The sequence below is a fragment of the Lepidochelys kempii genome, chromosome 10, assembly GCF_965140265.1.
Source record: "Lepidochelys kempii isolate rLepKem1 chromosome 10, rLepKem1.hap2, whole genome shotgun sequence".
Taxonomy (NCBI): Eukaryota; Metazoa; Chordata; order Testudines; family Cheloniidae; genus Lepidochelys; species Lepidochelys kempii.
The window spans coordinates 51,319,521-51,336,908 of NC_133265.1; the positions used below are offsets into that span (position 1 = coordinate 51,319,521).

Sequence of the window (17,388 nt, forward strand, 5' to 3'; positions counted from 1 at the left end):
TTGCCTGATTATGGTTGACCTACAGAGAATATAAGCTCTACTAAACAGATATGCAGGCTGTCACTTGCCACAGAAACTGGGTCAAGTGTATTTGGGAGAATCCAGATGTTGACCAAGAGCTTTGGATTTGAGTTAGATGGAAATGCTCCGTATTTGGTCAAGCAAGTATGGGATCTTCTGAATGCTGGCCTAGTGTTTGCTTGTACCGTACAGAATCAAGTCCTGTTGAAATAAATGGGAGTTACCTGTTGTGAGAGAAATTGGTCCCAAGTTTGCTGCGGTTGAAGACAGACATAAACATTTGTTTAAACTATTTTCTTTTGTACACATTAATTTACTCTAACAAAATCTGGAGAGAGGTATTGACAATCTTCTTTTCTTTCTTCCTCTTCTTGTTTAGATTTTAACACAGATAACTTCATTTGTAAATCTGACCTTGAAAAAACCCTCAACAAGCTGACACGAGAAGAGCTAACAGCAGAAGAAATCACTCTAGTTTGTGAGAAGGTGATAGAAGAAGCTGATATGGATGGTGATGGGAAATTAGCATTTGCAGACTTTGAAAATATGATTTCCAAAGCACCAGACTTTCTCAGGTATCAGAATTGCCTTAAAAAGTATCAAATGTTCTTTGTTTACATATTTTGTTCCAGTTGGAAAGATGATGGCCTTGACAAATGTTGACATGCTGGAGTAACATTTGACAGGCTCTAAGGCTGAGTTACAATTTATCCTCTTTTGAGGACAGGCAAGCAGCAATGCTTAGGGTTTTTTATTTACTCTTCTGCCCTGGTGTTCAGCCAAGGTCTCTGCACTTTCTCCCAGATCAATGTCTTCTCTCTACTTTTTAATATTATTAATTATTATTATTAATTATTCTGGAAGATCTCCTAAAGTGTAGTGTAAGCGGAAAGACACCAGACCCCTGGGCTCAGATCCTCAGCACTATTTAGAAGCCAAACTCCTATTAATTTCAATGGGAGTTAGACGCACTAATACCTTTTGAGGATCTGAACCCAAGTCCTTCAGCTGCAAACTAAGGGATGACCTCTACCCAGAAATCCCTTACTTTACTGACTATTTGAAGACCAAGAACTCAATGAGTTTTGATTATCTCTGCATTTGATCTTCTTAGGTATTTTCTTAGACGTTTTGATCTTTTAAAAGCTCAAGTGATACTGTCCTCAGGCAGGCCTGCTGACAGCAATTCCGGGCCCCAGGGCAGAACAATGAATGGGCCCCTACGTACGCACAAACCGCGTCTGCCTGACATTTGGGCAGTGCTGTGCCTGCGCTGGCTGGTGCCCAGCAAGCTGCCAACTGCGCTGCTGGTGCCCAGCGAGCTATTCCAGCACAACCAGGGCTTCCATATGCCCGCTCAGTAGGGTTGCCAACTGTCTAAGCACGCAAACCTAAAGACTCTTGCCCCGCCCCATCCCTTCCCTGAGACCATGCCCCTGTCCTGTCCGCTGCTCACTCCATACCCCCTCCCTCCACTGCTCACTCTCCCCAACCCTCACTCATTTTCACCAGGCTGAGGCAGGGGGTTGGGGTGTGAGAGGAGGTGTGGGGTCAGGCTCTGGGAGGGAATTTGAGTGCAGGAGGGAGTGTGGGGTGCAGGCTCTGGGAGGGAGTTCGGGTGCTGGCTCTAGCTTGGGGCAGGGGATTAGGGTGCAGGAGGGGATCAAGGGGTCGGTGCTTACCTCAGGTGGCTCCCGAAAATGACTGGCACACCCCTCTGGCAGAGGCTCCTAGGCAGAGATGCCTGGGGGGTCTCCGTGCATTGCTGCCTGCAGGCACCGCCCCCGCAGCTCCCATTGGCCGGGGACTGTGGCCAATGGAAGCTGCGAAGTTGGCGGTCGGGGCAGGGGCAGCGCACAGAGACCCCCCTCTCCAGGGGCCACAGGAATGTGCCAGCCGCTTCCAGGAGCGGTGCAGAGCAAGGGCGGGCAGGAAGCTTGCCTTAGCCCCACTGTGCTGCCAGTGGTGGTGGCAGCCAGAGGCTCCCAGGTCCTTTTAAATTGCCCGGGCCCCTGGGCAATTGTCCCCTTTCCCCCCTCCTGTCAGTGGGCCTGTCCTCAGGCCTGTTGTATCAGGTACCTACCCAATCTGGCTTTGGGCCCATCCTCTGCCTCAGTTTCCCTTGGCTAAGTTTCAAATGCCCATCCCTTCTGGAGTTAATCACAAGGCCATCCCAGATCTTCTGTCCCAGCATCATGCTTGGCACAGCCTTCCTCTCAGGGTCTATCCTGTTTCACAACAGTCCCTTCCCCAGGTCTCAGCTTCTCGCTCTCCTGAGCTCCAATCAATTCCTTCATCCCCATCCCATTGTTGGCAGGGACGGCTGTACCATCTCACAAGGCAGCTGCATGAGGGGAACCTATGCCAATCCTTTGCTATGGGTTCCCGCCCCTGAGACTCCAAACAGCTGAGCCCTGTAGCTCTGTCTTTCCTTTCTCAGACTCTTCCTGTATACTTAGACTGGCCTTCTCCCTGGCTCGCTGTTTGCTCACTTCCAGCTCCGTTCTCTCTGCATGACCACAGTCTGTCCTATCTCCCAGCAGACCTGATTCCTAGTTACATGACCCTTGTGCTCTCTCATTCCCTCCAGCTGGGGAGGTAAGCTACACCTGCCACAGGTGAGGCTGATTCCCCCAATCCCCTTAAAGGGCCAGTTCACCCTGTGACACTTGTGTTCTAGGGTATTTGATCCATGAGACAATGTTAGAGACCCAGATGATGTAGACAAGTTCCTTCTTTGTGTAATGGACCTCTGTGGAAACTCCTAGCACAATTGTATTACTTAAGGGAACTTGGTCTTTCATTGTGCAGGACAATTTTTCGTCGTCATCTTTAGATCCTGAATTAGAGGGCAGACTGTTTCTGGATTTGTTTTTGTTGCTTAAAGCTGTAGCCATTATAAGGAATTTAATTTAGCCATTATGTTCATAAATGGATATCAGTCCCTTCCAGTTCCTCTTGGAATTCTCTGCTAACAAGGAACTGGAAGTGCTACTAAAATGCCCAGATTTGTTCCAAATAACATGATCCATAGCACAGTAAAACAGTCACAGAAACACATTGCTGTCCTCATGACATATTGTATACAGGAATGGCAATGTTAATGTCCTGGAGATGATTAAGTGTTTCATTGTGGAATATGTGGAGTGTAGCTCCAGACATACAGGCAAACCAGATTTCCACTCCAGCAACAGCCATGTATGAGATCACCTTCCCTTCCTCCTGATAGATTTCTACTATACAGCACCATTTGAAATTCCAGTACTGGTTATAAAAAATTGTCGGCTGGAAGCAGCCCAAGTGGTATCTTCCATCAGGAGTAGATGCCTAACTGGGAGAATCCCTAAATTCACTCTTTTCTGAGGTTCTGAATATGAAGGTTCCCCTGTAGTATGGCTGGCATCAAAGTTCCTACTTTTAACCACTGAACTGTTAAACTTGCTGATTAACCCAATAGTGGTCTATGATCTTCATTGAACTGCTCCTCAGTAGGATGTAGCAGCAGAGGAGCAGAAACTTCATTCTGACCAGTACCATGCACCAATATCTGCTACTCCACAGTCATGACTATCATGGGCATCACTTTCTCTGGCTCTTTTTTACCTTTTTTCAATATTGCCATAATCAGCCATTGGCAGCTCGGTTGTCCAATCTGCTGTGGATTTTTCCTTTTTCTGGATTCGTTTTCATCACTTTCAGCACTGTCACAATCGGGGAATTGGCAACTCTGTAACCCTGTCTGTCATGGCCCTTTCTTGTTTACACATTCTGATGCCACATGAAACCGCTCAGAATGGCGTATCCATTTTGGCTGTACTGATTTATCAGCAGTTACAGCATCTGAAGTTGTTATGGAAGCTATTAGCTCCATTGTCCTTATTCCTCTTCAGACTCTATTTATGCTGCTTCTATCCTTTAAGGTAGTTTGATCTGTCTTTCTATTCCTGTAGAGATGGCCCCCCTTTTCTGTTTCTAGGGCTCCATGCTGCAGCTCTCCATGGGCTCTCTCTAGGGCTCCATGCTGCAGTTCATTTTTCTGTATTCTCCCTCTTTTTGTCCTTGTCACCTCTTCTCTAGGCTGGAGCTTTTCCTGCTCTCAAAGCCCTTCTTCAAGCCTTCTCTGCTCTCTCTGTGTTCAGCCCCAGCTTGTTCTGGGCCTGCTCTAGTACTGGCAGGTGAGGAACTCAGACTGTTTCCTCTCCCTGCAGAAGAGTTACACTGACCTTTTTCTTCTTTTCCTTTCCTTTCTTTTCCTCCCTCTCCCCCACTCTGGAGGTGGATCTGTCACTGCTGGCACAGCTAATGTGAGCCCAGAGACACAAGACTGTAAGCCCTTTAGCAGAGAATGATCTCCTATCCAGAGGTCCCTCAATTTATTAACTCTTTTACAACATGCTGGTCCTCTCTGATAACAGGGGGACCATAAAACCTATGCATAAAAGATATTTCCCTACTGTGCACCAGTACCACTGCTGCTTCCCCAGTGGAATCAACAGTGAGAGCGCTAGCAGAGTACAGACATTTTGTCTAAATCCTGCTCTGAGCACAGTAGCCTTTAAAATGAAATGGAACTCATTTGTTTAACAGAGGGATCTCTTCTCAGCATTGCCAAGCCCACTGGGCCTGCAAAATGGTGTATTATCTGAACAACATACTCTGGGATCTGAAAGGGCAGCGCTTACTCTGATAAGAAAAGACCAGACTTTTTGGAGAGGGAAGGCTGGCTAACAAAAGGCCAAAAAAGTTGATACCCCTCAACTCCCACTGTAGTCATGAGGAGATAAGAATGCCCAGCACCTAATGGAATTAGGAATTATATTCACTGGCATAATTTATTGAATATAAGTCATGATTAAAGCTGCGCATTCTGTGACTTTCTGGGACCTCCGTGATTTCTGCAGCCTGCTGGTGTGCCTGACCCCAGGGCTGCCTGAGCAGCTTGGACAGCCCTGGGGCCAGCTGCTCCAGCCCCCACAGCTAGAGCGGTAGTCCTGGGCCACCCCCTGCCCCCAAGCAGAAGCGGTGGTCCTGGGTCACCCCTGCCAGAAGCACCAGAAGCAGTAATGGCAGTCCCAGGCCGCCCCCCAGCACCAGTGGGCACCTAGCTTCCCTCCAGCACCAGAAGTCTCCCTGGAACCACCCCATGAGCACCAGCAGGCGCCCTGAGCCCCCCCAGCACCAGCGGGTGCCCCCAGATCTTCCCAGAACACCAAGATTTAGTGAGGGGTATATAGTACAAGTAAGGCTGCGAATCATTCACAGAGGTCACGGAAGTCACGGCTTCTGTGATTTTCCATGACCTCAGTGAATTTTGCAGCACTGGTGCAGCTGACCCCAGGACCACCCCAGCAGCTGGTAAAGCCTTGGGGCCAGCCTCACCGGCTGCTGTTCTGGCAGTCCCAGGCAGCTGGTCCCCTGCACTGCCCTGGAGCAGCAGTCTGGGACTGGTGGCGGTGGGACCCTGGGCCGCCCCCTGCCCAGACCAGTGGGATGCTGGGATGCCCCCTGCCTGGACCAGCAGTGGTGGGGCTGTGAGGCCACCTCCTGCCCGGACTGGCGGCAGCAGGGCCACAGGACGCCCTCTGCCCGGACCAGCGGTGGCAGGGCCCTGGGCTACCCCCCGCCTGGCCCCGGGCCGCTCCCCTGCCCTACAGCAGCAACAGGGCCCCAGGCCGCCCCTTGCAGCAGCAGAGGGCCCCAGGCCACACCCCCTCCAGTGGCAGCGGGGGGGCCCCTGGCTGCGCCCCTGCAGAAGCATCGCCCTACTCTGTCTTCCCCCCTTCTCTCCTCCGCAGAGTCTTCAGGAGCACCCCGCTCCCAGTAGGTAAGATTTAGTCATGGGTATTTTTAGTAAAAATCATGGACAGGTCATGACTTTTTGTTTACCTGTCCATGACTTTTACTAAAAATACCCGTGACTAAATCGTAGCCTTAGTCATAATTTATGAATACACATGAAAACACTGGGTAATTTGTCCTCATGAAATTAAAGCCAGAGACTATAGCAACTGTATAATTCATACTGGTAATACAGAACTAATTAAACTAACTAAATACTGCAATCTTTTCTGAATCTGCAGTTAGTTTGGTTTTTTGTTTTGTTTTTTTGGCGATTGATTTTCTTTTGTTTTCTAAATGCTACTTGGGCCTATTACTGAGCAAGAAAGATGCCCTCTAAGCAAAGAAGGGAAAGTTGAGCTTAAAACCAGAATCAAAATCAATTATTCAGCCCACACATACCAATTTTTCCAACATATTGGACTTCTAAAAACCATGCGTGTTTTCCCTTGCACGTTTCATATTTAAAGGAACCTTGTGAAAAGGCAGAGCTTCCACTTGTACATATTAATAAAATATTCTACATAGCCTTTCAGCCTAGCATGGTACCTAGATACTATAGTCATAACCACATTATAGCTACCACAGGCAGATAGTCCACTGATCAGGAAATCCTCTCATAAGAACATAAGAATGGCCATACTGGGTCAGACCAAAGGTTCATTCAGCCCAGTATCCTGTCTACCGACAGTGGCCAATGCCAGGTGCCCCAGAGGGAGTGAACCTAACAGACAATGATCAAGTGATCTCTCTTGATGCCATCCACCTCCACCCTCTGACAAACAGAGGCTAGGGACACCATTCCTTACCCATCCTGGCTAATAGCCATTAATGGACTTAACCTCCATGAATTTATCTAGTTCTGTTTTAAACCCTGTTACAGTCCTAGCCCTCACAACCTCCTCAGGCAAGGAGTTCCACAGGTTGACTGTGCGCTGAGTGAAAAAGAACTTCCTTTTATTTGTTTTAAACCTGCTGCCCATTAATTTCATTTGGTGGCCCCTAGTTCTTATATTATGGGAACAAGTAAATAACTTTTCCTTATTCACTTTCTCCACACCACTCATGATTTTATAGACCTCTATCATATCCCCTGTTAGTCTCCTCTTTTCCAAGCTGAAAAGTCCTAGCCTCTTTAATCTCTCCTCATAGGGGACCCGTTCCAAACCCCTAATCATTTTAGTTGCCCCTTTTCTGAACCTTTTCTAATGCCAGTATATCTTTTTTGAGATAAGGGGACCACATCTGTATGCGGTATTCAAGATGTGGGTGTACCATGGATTTATATAAGGGCAATAAGATATTCTCTGTCTTATTCTCTGTCCCTTTTTTAATGATTCCTAACATCCTGTTTGCTTTTTTGACTGCCGCTTCACACTGCGTGGACGTCTTCAGAGAACTATCCATGATGACTCCAAGATCTTTCTCCTGATTAGTTGTAGCTAAATTAGCCCCCATCATATTGTATGTATAGCTGGGTTTTTTTTTTCCAAATGTGCATTACTTTACATTTATCCACATTACATTTCATTTGCCATACTCTCCAGTCATTGGAAAGTCTCATGCATTTCAATTGCATTATCTTCCCTGATAATGGAAGGGGAATACTTCATTATCATGCAAAGATTTTATGCTTTGCTTACAGTGTCACAGCAGGTACTATGGTACAGAAGGATGGTGTCCACTCCAGTACAGGAGTCTCTTGTATAGTTAGTGAAGGAGAGAGATCTATTTTCAATTCACTAGTTCCCATCAGCCATGAATTTACACTGAGTATATTAAAACGGATTTTTAAAAACTAGATTTCATCTATAGAAATTTCCATGATGACTATTGTTTAACCTGTGAAATTCACCACCTACCTTTGTGTGGCTGCATATCAGAGAGAGGGTGTGAGTGGAGCATCCATTCAAGTGTCCTCTACACAAATAATCACTGCTAAAAAGGCCTGTGGGGCAGGGGGGGGTGCAGGTTAGAAATAGAGCCATAGGATCTGCACTTCTGTGACCCCAAATGCCTATAGATGGGTAAATTCCAACCTTCCCTAGTTCCTCAGGTTTTGTGCAGGGAGGACTGAATTATACCAGTAATGTTTCAGAGGGGACTGAACTAAGATGATTTAACTGGGAATTGGTCCTGCTTTGAGCAGGGGGTTGGACTAGATGACCTTCTGGGGTCCCTTCCAACCCTGATATTCTATGATTCTATAAGACCACAAACCTAAATACCTCAAATTTTGAGGAAGATCAGATTTAGATCCAGACTCTATTTGTATAACCAAACTTCCAGATTCAAAGTCTCCCTCTGTTTTGTTCTGGCTCAGAACTTGAGGCGTGGGCTCATCTGTCCCTAAAAATTGCCCCTTGTTAACTTGAAACTGAGATGTTTTCCCCACAACTCTTTGTTCAGACATAGAGCATTTAGTTAGCATGCACTGGACTGGTGGCATTGATTTTAAAAAGAACAGAACAAGGGAACTTGGGGAGAAAATGTATGTCTAGAGAATTACATGGACTTTACAAACACTTGTATTGTAAAGAGATAAAAACAGGTCAAACCAAATTTGGACTGTTAATCTTGGTACCACTGGCTAATTTTATGACTTGTAAGTAGCCAGGAGGACACACAGCAGTTACATGCATTTATTCAGCACACAAAATTTGAAAAATGTCACATTGCAATGAAATTTTATATTCCACTGATGCTGAGTGGGAACTGAGTGCTGCATGCCCACAGGGACATCACTTGAAGAAGGTCATTGACAGTGTACCAACTCAAGAGGAGCTGCCACAGTGTCAGTGAGAGAGTTTCCTATATATTAAAGGCTCCATGTCAGACATCACTTGATTAGTCAGTTTCCACGATATGCATCTGATGAAGTGAGCTGTAGCTCACGAAAGCTTATGTTCTAATAAATTGGTTAGTCTCTAAGGTGCCACAAGTACTCCTTTTCTTTTTTTGATTAGTCAAGTGAGTCAGTTTCAGCAGTTGTAGTACCAGAGCCTCAGGCAGTTGAGCATGTCCTCTGAAATAATAGGCAGCATTCTAATTTTTAAATCAGTTTTAAAAAAAACAAACACCTTTTAAATTTCTCCATGTAGATTTGTTGTTTTTTTCCTTATAGTAGAAAATGCTGCAACTATACATGGAAACCTGGTAGAGAGAATGGATCAGCTGCAAGGGATGTGGGTAGGCATGAGAGCTCTGTAGAGGCTGTAGTTTTATAGGCTGATAGTGCCACCCCTTTCTTTATGGCTGTGCAGAGGAGACTTGCAAACTGCTGTCCTAGAACTCAAAGGCAGCTGAGGATGCTATACAATCGCAGGAACTCAGCAGCTCCTGAGAGAGGATGAGGCAGTGGAATGTTTGTCACTGCAGCCACAGAGTCCCTGCACCCTTTCTTTTTTTCCCCCACAACTTGTGACATTTTGGGACGGTGGCAAGGGAGTGAGTGGGGGGACTTGAACTGTGGACGTAGGTGAGAGAGCATATGGATGGAAGACCTGGTAAACAGTTACACAGGAGATATAAAGAGAAAGCTAGCAGAGAACAAGGGATCTCTGACAATACGGATGACTCAAAGGACTATGTTAGCAATCCTCCTCCTTTCCATCTCAACCCCCACTTTAATAACCACTTCTGCCCCAGTGATCCGCTGCTACCACGATGGCCTCACAGAGCCATAGGCAGCCAGCTGTAAATCTATTCCAGGGCAAGGCTGGCCCCATCTGGCCTCCGGGGAGCATAAAGATGACTTAATGCTGCCCCTCTGGTTGTGCTTTGATTGCAGGTTGAGTGAGACACAGGATCCTCTCTTTTCCCAGGGAAGAGTCTGTAGAAAGAGTCTTGATGTGCTCAGACTGAAGTGCTCCTGATAAGGCATGCCCTGAAGTGATGGGCTTCCTTCCAGTCTCTCACTGAAAGCCATCTGGCTCATAGCTTCTGACCCTGAGCCTTGCAACTGATCTCTTCCACATTTCAATCCTCTGTTGTGCAACACTGGTACAAATGCCTGTGCAGCCTCAGGGCCAAGAGGAGGCTGCATGCTGTGTTTTCTCCGTGGTTTCTCTTAGAGCCACCATGTAATGGCTACAGGAAATGAAACAGACAGTTCCCAGGAGCCTCTTCTAAGCAAGCCAGGCTGCATTCTGAACTTGATGAGTCGCCTTTATCTGCTGATTTATTGTTTGATCATTAAGAGACATTCAGCAGCTTCACAAGTCTTTGGTTACACTATCAACAGAGATGGTTGAAAGTTTCAGGATTCAGACATGAGGATGAATCCAGCATAGGATAGGGGTTCATGAGACGTCTGCTGTCCGGTCTGCATCCGAACTGGAAAATAGTTTCCTTCTGTTTTAAATGGAACCTGGAACACACATTGATGGGCATGTTCAAAGGTGGAAGTTGAGCATTCACACCCCATGAAATTCATCTGGCTATGTTTTTAAGACTGTGGGAACAGGAGTATGATGCATCTTTAGTATTGTTTTTAACAGCTGTGCCTACCTTACTGCCTGTTTGCATTATTTTTTGTAGCTGGATTTGGCATGTTTAATTATCCACTGAAATAAGGGAATTATATTATTACTAATCACAGCAAAGCATACTGCAGGCACATGTTGGCCAACTGATCCTACCCTCTCCTGTTAGTGCACCTCTGTCCCAAACTACACATCCTCCCCAGTCTCACCTTGGAGCTCCTATTGAAATGCAATGACCAATCATTCTGAATCTCACAATAAATGTAGATGTGCATTGAATAGGGACTAGTACTCAGAATTTGTATACTAATGATAGACAGGGTGGATAGTAAGTTGACTGGCGACTTCCATTTCATTGACTAAAGATCAAGTTCTATTCTAGGTTTTCAGTGGTAAGGAAGCTTTTTATTTAACAGACGACACCTGCTGCACCTTCTGTGTACAATACAGTAGCATTCCATTGGACTGGTTCTTTGACACTGTATAAGATCTTATAAAACATTGGGTGGCCAGCTGCTCCTCCTTCTCTGCTGTCACCAAACCATGGTGCAATACTTCACTGACACTTCTTGTACTGTATATATTGTGGCATGAGTGTATCATCACTACACAGAAGGTCTCAAAAAAATCCTTGATTGCTTTTGGGCCTAAGGCTGCTATTCTACATACTCAGTCATATGTATCTCAGATTAACATCGCCAGTGATGAGCTGCCAGAAGCTGAAGAACCAGTTCCTTCAGTCGCTCCGAGCCTTTGGCGGCACTTCAGCAGCATGTACTTCAGTAGCTCCGGGTCCTCGGCGGCACTGAAGGATCCGCTGCCGAAGTGCTGCCGAAGGCTCGGAGTGCCGCCGGGTGAGTAAAAATTCACAGGGCAGCCTCCCCAGCCGAGAGCTCAGACGGGACGGACAGGATGGTTTGCCCACCCCTTTAACAACCGGTTCTAAACAGTCTTCAAAATTTAAACACCAGTTCACGCAAACCGGTGCAAACCAGCTCCAGCTAACCACTGAGTATGGCCCTTGTCATTTTTTCAATGCACATTTTGTGGAAGGTATCATTTGCCCCTTAAAGAGAGAGAAATTGGCATTGTTGTGGCTTGCCTTTTCTAAGTTACCATTCGGATGCCTCTGTATATCCCTTTGTTACCTTCATTACTTCTTTTATTGTCTTGCCTGGTTCTCAGGGTCTGTACCTGATCTGTTTATACTACAGAAGGCATTTATTAGAGGTCTTTATTACCTGCCTCCTTTGTGCTCTGTATCCTGGTCATACTTGAGTCTTATACTGAACTCTGTGTTTTCAGTTGTTTACCCTTGGTTTTGAAAATCTGTGCAAATATTTTTAATATGAGGCATTCAGGTTCAACCCCCAATGGGGTAGGGATCTACTTCACAAACTACCATCACAATAGGGAGACCAAGAACTGAATGGATCACTGAGACTAAACAGCTCTCTCTGATGGTCCCTTCAGAACCTGGGCTGGAGCCTGCTATTCGATAGCAGTGCGGCAGAAGCTTGCAATTCTTACATCTGCGGTCTGATTACAAAGCTTCCAGTGTTTTTGCTCTGCCATTGTTTGCAATCTCCAAGGGCTCAATCATGAACTCCGCGTGGTAAGGAGAAACCATAGGGTTGCCGGTACCTCTCCCACACACATGGGCAGAGAGTGGGCAGGCAGGGGTGGAGAATGGGCAAAGCCAAGACTCCACCCTTTCAACAGACTGACTAGCATAACTGAATGGGTACAGAGGGGGAAACTGGGACCCTGCTCTGTTTGTGGGGCAGTGTAACAAGCTAGCCTTCTCCCCAGCTCACATAGGATCCACTCCCACACACAGTTTTCCCCCAGGCAGTTTTATTTTCCTAATATAGGCTAAATGAACAAAATCAGTTTCTCAGCTGAATCTGGGCTACCATTCCCAGGGGATTATCCCTCTTTTCTCAGTCCTCTCTGCTTCAGGGCGTCATGCAGGAATCTTCCATGCTCTGCTTACTGAACACTGCTAACCAGGGCTTTTTCCTTGGGGGCCCTTTTTCCCCAGCAGGTTTCCACCACCTTGCTTCCCCAGAGAATCTGGCAACCTCTGCAAGGGAATTCCTGCTGCACTTGCTTCTTGCAGCTCCTTGGCTCTGATTCTCTTGTCTCCCTGGATGGGCCATAGAATCATAGAATATCAGGGTTGGAAGGGACCCCTGAAGGTCATCTAGTCCAACCCCCTGCTCAAAGCAGGACCAATTCCCAGTTAAATCATCCCAGCCAGGGCTTTGTCAAGCCTGACCTTAAAAACCTCTAAGGAAGGAGATTCTACCACCTCCCTAGGTAACGCATTCCAGTGTTTCACCACCCTCTTAGTGAAAAAGTTTTTCCTAATATCCAATCTAAACCTCCCCCACTGCAACTTGAGACCATTACTCCTCGTTCTGTCATCTGCTACCACTGAGAACAGTCTAGAGCCATCCTCTTTGGAACCCCCTTTCAGGTAGTTGAAAGCAGCTATCAAATCCCCCCTCATTCTTCTCTTCCGCAGACTAAACAATCCCAGTTCCCTCAGCCTCTCCTCATAAGTCATGTGTTCTAGACCCCTAATCATTTTTTGTTGCCCTTCGCTGGACTCCCTCCAATTCATCCACATTCTTCTTGTAGTGTGGGGCCCAAAACTGGACACAGTACTCCAGATGAGGCCTCACCAATGTCGAATAGAGGGGAACAATCACGTCCCTCGATCTGCTCGCTATGCCCCTACTTATACATCCCAAAATGCCATTGGCCTTCTTGGCAACAAGGGCACACTGCTGACTCATATCCAGCTTCTCGTCCACTGTCACCCCTAGGTCCCTTTCCGCAGAACTGCTGCTAGCCATTCGGTCCCTAGTCTGTAGCGGTGCATTGGATTCTTCCATCCTAAGTGCAGGACCCTGCACTTATCCTTGTTGAACCTCATCAGATTTCTTTTGGCCCAATCCTCCAATTTGTCTAGGTCCTTCTGTATCCTATCCCTCCCCTCCAGCGTATCTACCACTCCTCCCAGTTTAGTATCATCCGCAAATTTGTTGAGAGTGCAATCCACACCATCCTCCAGATCATTTATGAAGATATTGAATAAAACTGGCCCCAGGACCGACCCTTGGGGCACTCCACTTGATACCGGCTGCCAACTAGACATGGAGCCATTGATCACTACCCGTTGAGCCCGACAATCTAGCCAGCTTTCTACTCACCTTATAGTGCATTCATCCAGCCCATACTTCCTTAACTTGCTGACAAGAATACTGTGGGAGACCGTGTCAAAAGCTTTGCTAAAGTCAAGAAACAATACATCCACTGCTTTCCCTTCATCCACAGAACTAGTAATCTCATCATAAAAGGCGATTAGATTAGTCAGGCATGACCTTCCCTTGGTGAATCCATGCTGGCTGTTCCTGATCACTTTCCTCTCATGCAAGTGCTTCAGGATTGATTCTTTGAGGACCTGCTCCATGATTTTTCCAGGGACTGAGGTGAGGCTGACTGGCCTGTAGTTCCCAGGATCCTCCTTCTTCCCTTTTTTAAAGATTGGCACTACATTAGCCTTTTTCCAGTCATCCGGGACTTCCCTGGTTCGCCACGAGTTTTCACCCCAAAGTAGGCCACCCCTACTTTGCCACACTGTTCAGCTTCTTTGGCTTCAAAGAAGGCTTCTTTTGAGTGCCTCGCCCACTAAACCAGTCTGGAACCACCTTACCCAGCTCTGGGATCCCACTGGAAAGGCCTTCAAAAATGTCTCCAGGACCACTCAGTCCATAATTTTCTCTATGGAACTAGTCTCTGGGCATAACCATTGGGCAGCCAGGTCCACTACCCATGTTCATGCCCTCCACGGGAATGACTCAGCCCAAAAATAGTGCTGGTATGTCTCCAGGGTCAGTATCAATCTGTCTAAGATAGCAGCCTTCACCACAGGATAGGAACGCCTGCTTATTGCTCAGTGCTTGGTAGGCTGCCAGCCCCTCACCTGTCAAACCGTGCTATGAGGGATGACCCAGTGAATTCTTCCCAATCCACTGCACTGGGCACTAACTCGAAGGTACGTAGGGTGACCAGGTGTCCGGTTTTTGACCGGAACACCCGGTCGAAAAGGGTCCCTGGCAGCTCCAGTCAGCACTGCCAACCGGGCCATTAAAGTCCAGTTGGCAGTGCTGCGGAGCTAAGGCTAGTCCCTACCTGTCCTGGCTCCACGCTGCGCCACTGACCGAGAGCCGCCGGAGGTAAGCCCACACCCCAATCCCCTGCCCCAGCCCTGAGGCCCCCCAAACCCAGAGCCCCCTCCTAGACCCCAAACCCCTCATCCCCAACCCCACCCCAGAGCCAGCACCTGCAGATGGAGCCCACAGCCCCTCTGCACCCCAACTCCCCTCCCCAGAACCCCCCCCACACCCTGAACCCCTCTATCCCATCTCCCGGCCTGGAGCCCCCTCCTGCACCCCAAATCCCTCATCCCCAGGCCAAAGCTCCATCCCAAACCCTGAACCCCTCATTTCTGGCCCCACCCTGGAGCCCACACCCCCAGTTAGAGCCCTCACCCCCTCCCACACCTCAACCCCCTAACCCAGCCCAGTGAAAGTGGGTGCGGGAGAGCAAGCCAGAGGGAGAGGAAATGTAGTGAGCGGAGGGGCAGGGCCTCAGGGAAGGGGGCATGGCCTCAGGGAAGGGGGCATGGCTAGTGTGTTCGGTTTTGTGCAATTAGACAGTTTGCAACCCTAAGCTATTCTCTCTAATACCAACCAAATTCCCCAGAGTCTCTTGGGCCAGTCACTTCTGTAACCATTCTTATTGCTAGAAATGAGCCTCTTGCCACTGCTGTAGAATGGCAAATGTGCCTCCTGGTGTTTCTGCAGGCTCTCCATTAACTGCAGCAGCCTGGGCTGGGGCTGTTTCTGCTGCCACTGTGTCCTTATCAACAGTTATATCGCCTCCTCCACCTTGCCTGGTCACCCAAACTGGGTGGGGCATCAGTCAGTGTGCAAAGGCTTCAATCTCCCCTCAGTTCCAGAAGCCAATTTTCTGCCCACAGTTCCCATCACATTTAACAAGCTGGCCTTCTCCCCAGCTCATAGAGAACCCACTGCCATACCTGGAGTCTTGCCTCCCCTCCAGGGGATTCTGCTGGCTGGCCTTCCTGTTGCTCCTGGTTCTTGCAGCTCCCTGGCTCTAACTCACCGGGCCTCACTAGGCCCAGATGTACTCTTTTAAACCTAACTGGGGTCAGCTGAACAGTCATAGGTGTATGGGCCCTGCTCCCTCTTCAAGGGGCCAGTCATCCTGTCACAGGCAGCTCAACTATGTGCAGCCTATTACTTGGATTGGATTATCAAGTTACAGTCCAAACCCTAAATCCATGTAAAAAAACACTCTGACTAATCACTTAGGTAACAATACACCTACGACAGTGAGGCATTTCTCTCTGTGTGGGCTAACACACAGGAAAGACAGCAATTTGCCCTAAGAAGCATTGCCTTCGATTTTCCCCAACATTAAATAAGTTTGCTTATTCATTGATCTCAATTATTTCTGGTGGAACAATCTTGATTGGCCATTCCAAACATTTACTGCTCACTGAATGGAACAACATTTCCTGTGTCTGGACTGAATTTATCTCAAGCTCCATTTATGGCCTCTGGTTCTCTTGTCTATCCAGTGCCAAAGGCAGTAATGGTCCTGTAAGTGGCAACTATCTTCATAATATTGGAGTGTGGTAGTAAAATATTTTTTCTCTTTATAAAAATGCTCCTGTGAAGGTCTCCAGATCTATGGAGGAAATACCTACCCAATCATGTACAGATACAGCCACATTTTTAAAGATACCACTGATTTTGTGTGCCTCCATTTTCTGATACCCAATTTGAGACACACATTAGCCCTTTTTTTTAGAGATGTCTGAGCACCCATTGACTTCCGCTGTAGTTTTGGGTGGTCAGCATCTCTGAAAATTAGGTCCAAAGGATCCCAATAATGGAGGCACCCAAAATCCATGGCCACTTCTGAAAATTGTGGTTGTTGTACCAATAAAATAAAAACCAGCAGGATCTTATTAAAGGGAAAAAGGCAAAATACCACATTTATTGTGAATACAGAAAGAATCATAGTAAGCAGTTAGTTATAGCTATAACATGCCATTCAATCTCATATTTAGTCACACATTCATTCATACAAACACACACACACACACACAGGTTCTGCAAGGTTGTTATCATAGTTACCAGCCTTAGAGTTGCTCATGCCAAGCCACTGGCCAGGTGGCCTGGACATGAGGAGGGAGCAGGGCCTTGTCAGATGCTCATCTGATGCTCCTGGAAGTTGGTTTGCAGAATCAGACCCCAAAGTTCTCACTTTTTAGAGTCTATTTTTATAGGAATTTCTTCCTATGCCAGTCTATGGGAATTGCTTCATCATGCTGTTGCTGAATCAATCAGCAGATAGCACATTCCTGACAGCTCCAAGATGTTATCTTGTTCTTTGGTTCTCCCATTCTTGAGGCTGTTGGGTGGATTCCAGTCTGCCCTCCGGGGGGGGTCCTCTGGTTATTTCCACTTGACGCCTTCTTCAGCCGATGGACACTGGATTCTTAGGCTGGCACCTCCCTGATCATTCAGTTATTATCCACACCAAGCATCCATCCACATACATCCTCTATCTCTATTTTAATCACAATGGTTAATACAACAAAAGGGCGGGGAGTCTCTGGGTGCTGTTTCTGTTGTTAGAGTATTGCTTTGAGTCTCTCTCTCTGTGAATTGCTTTGAGAACAGACTCTGTCTTAGAATGTACTAACACAATTAGCAGCTTGCAAGTTTCACACATAGAGGGAGAGAAACAATACCAAAAACCAAGAGACCTCTTAATTAGTAATATCCTGGAATTTAAACTCTGGGGAATCAAACTTATTTGTGATTTTAATACAGAACTTCTTTAATATGATCCAACATAATCCCCCTTTTGACACTAAGATTTATAATCGTCAGTGTCACTTTCTATGTAGCCTATTCAAGAGAAAGTACTGTGAGGC

The 17,388-nt window shown here is 47.0% G+C and overlaps 1 protein-coding gene across 3 annotated transcripts in view; it reads left to right on the forward strand.

Annotated features, from left to right (window-relative positions):
- CIB2 (calcium and integrin binding family member 2) overlaps positions 1-17,388 on the forward strand; it is a 135,646-nt gene that overhangs the window by 103,367 nt on the left and 14,891 nt on the right. For all 3 annotated transcript variants that reach the window (XM_073303557.1, XM_073303555.1, XM_073303556.1), the window contains one exon: positions 401-596. In XM_073303557.1, coding sequence (XP_073159658.1) covers positions 401-596 — 196 coding nt within the window. The remainder of the gene's footprint in view (positions 1-400; positions 597-17,388) is intronic.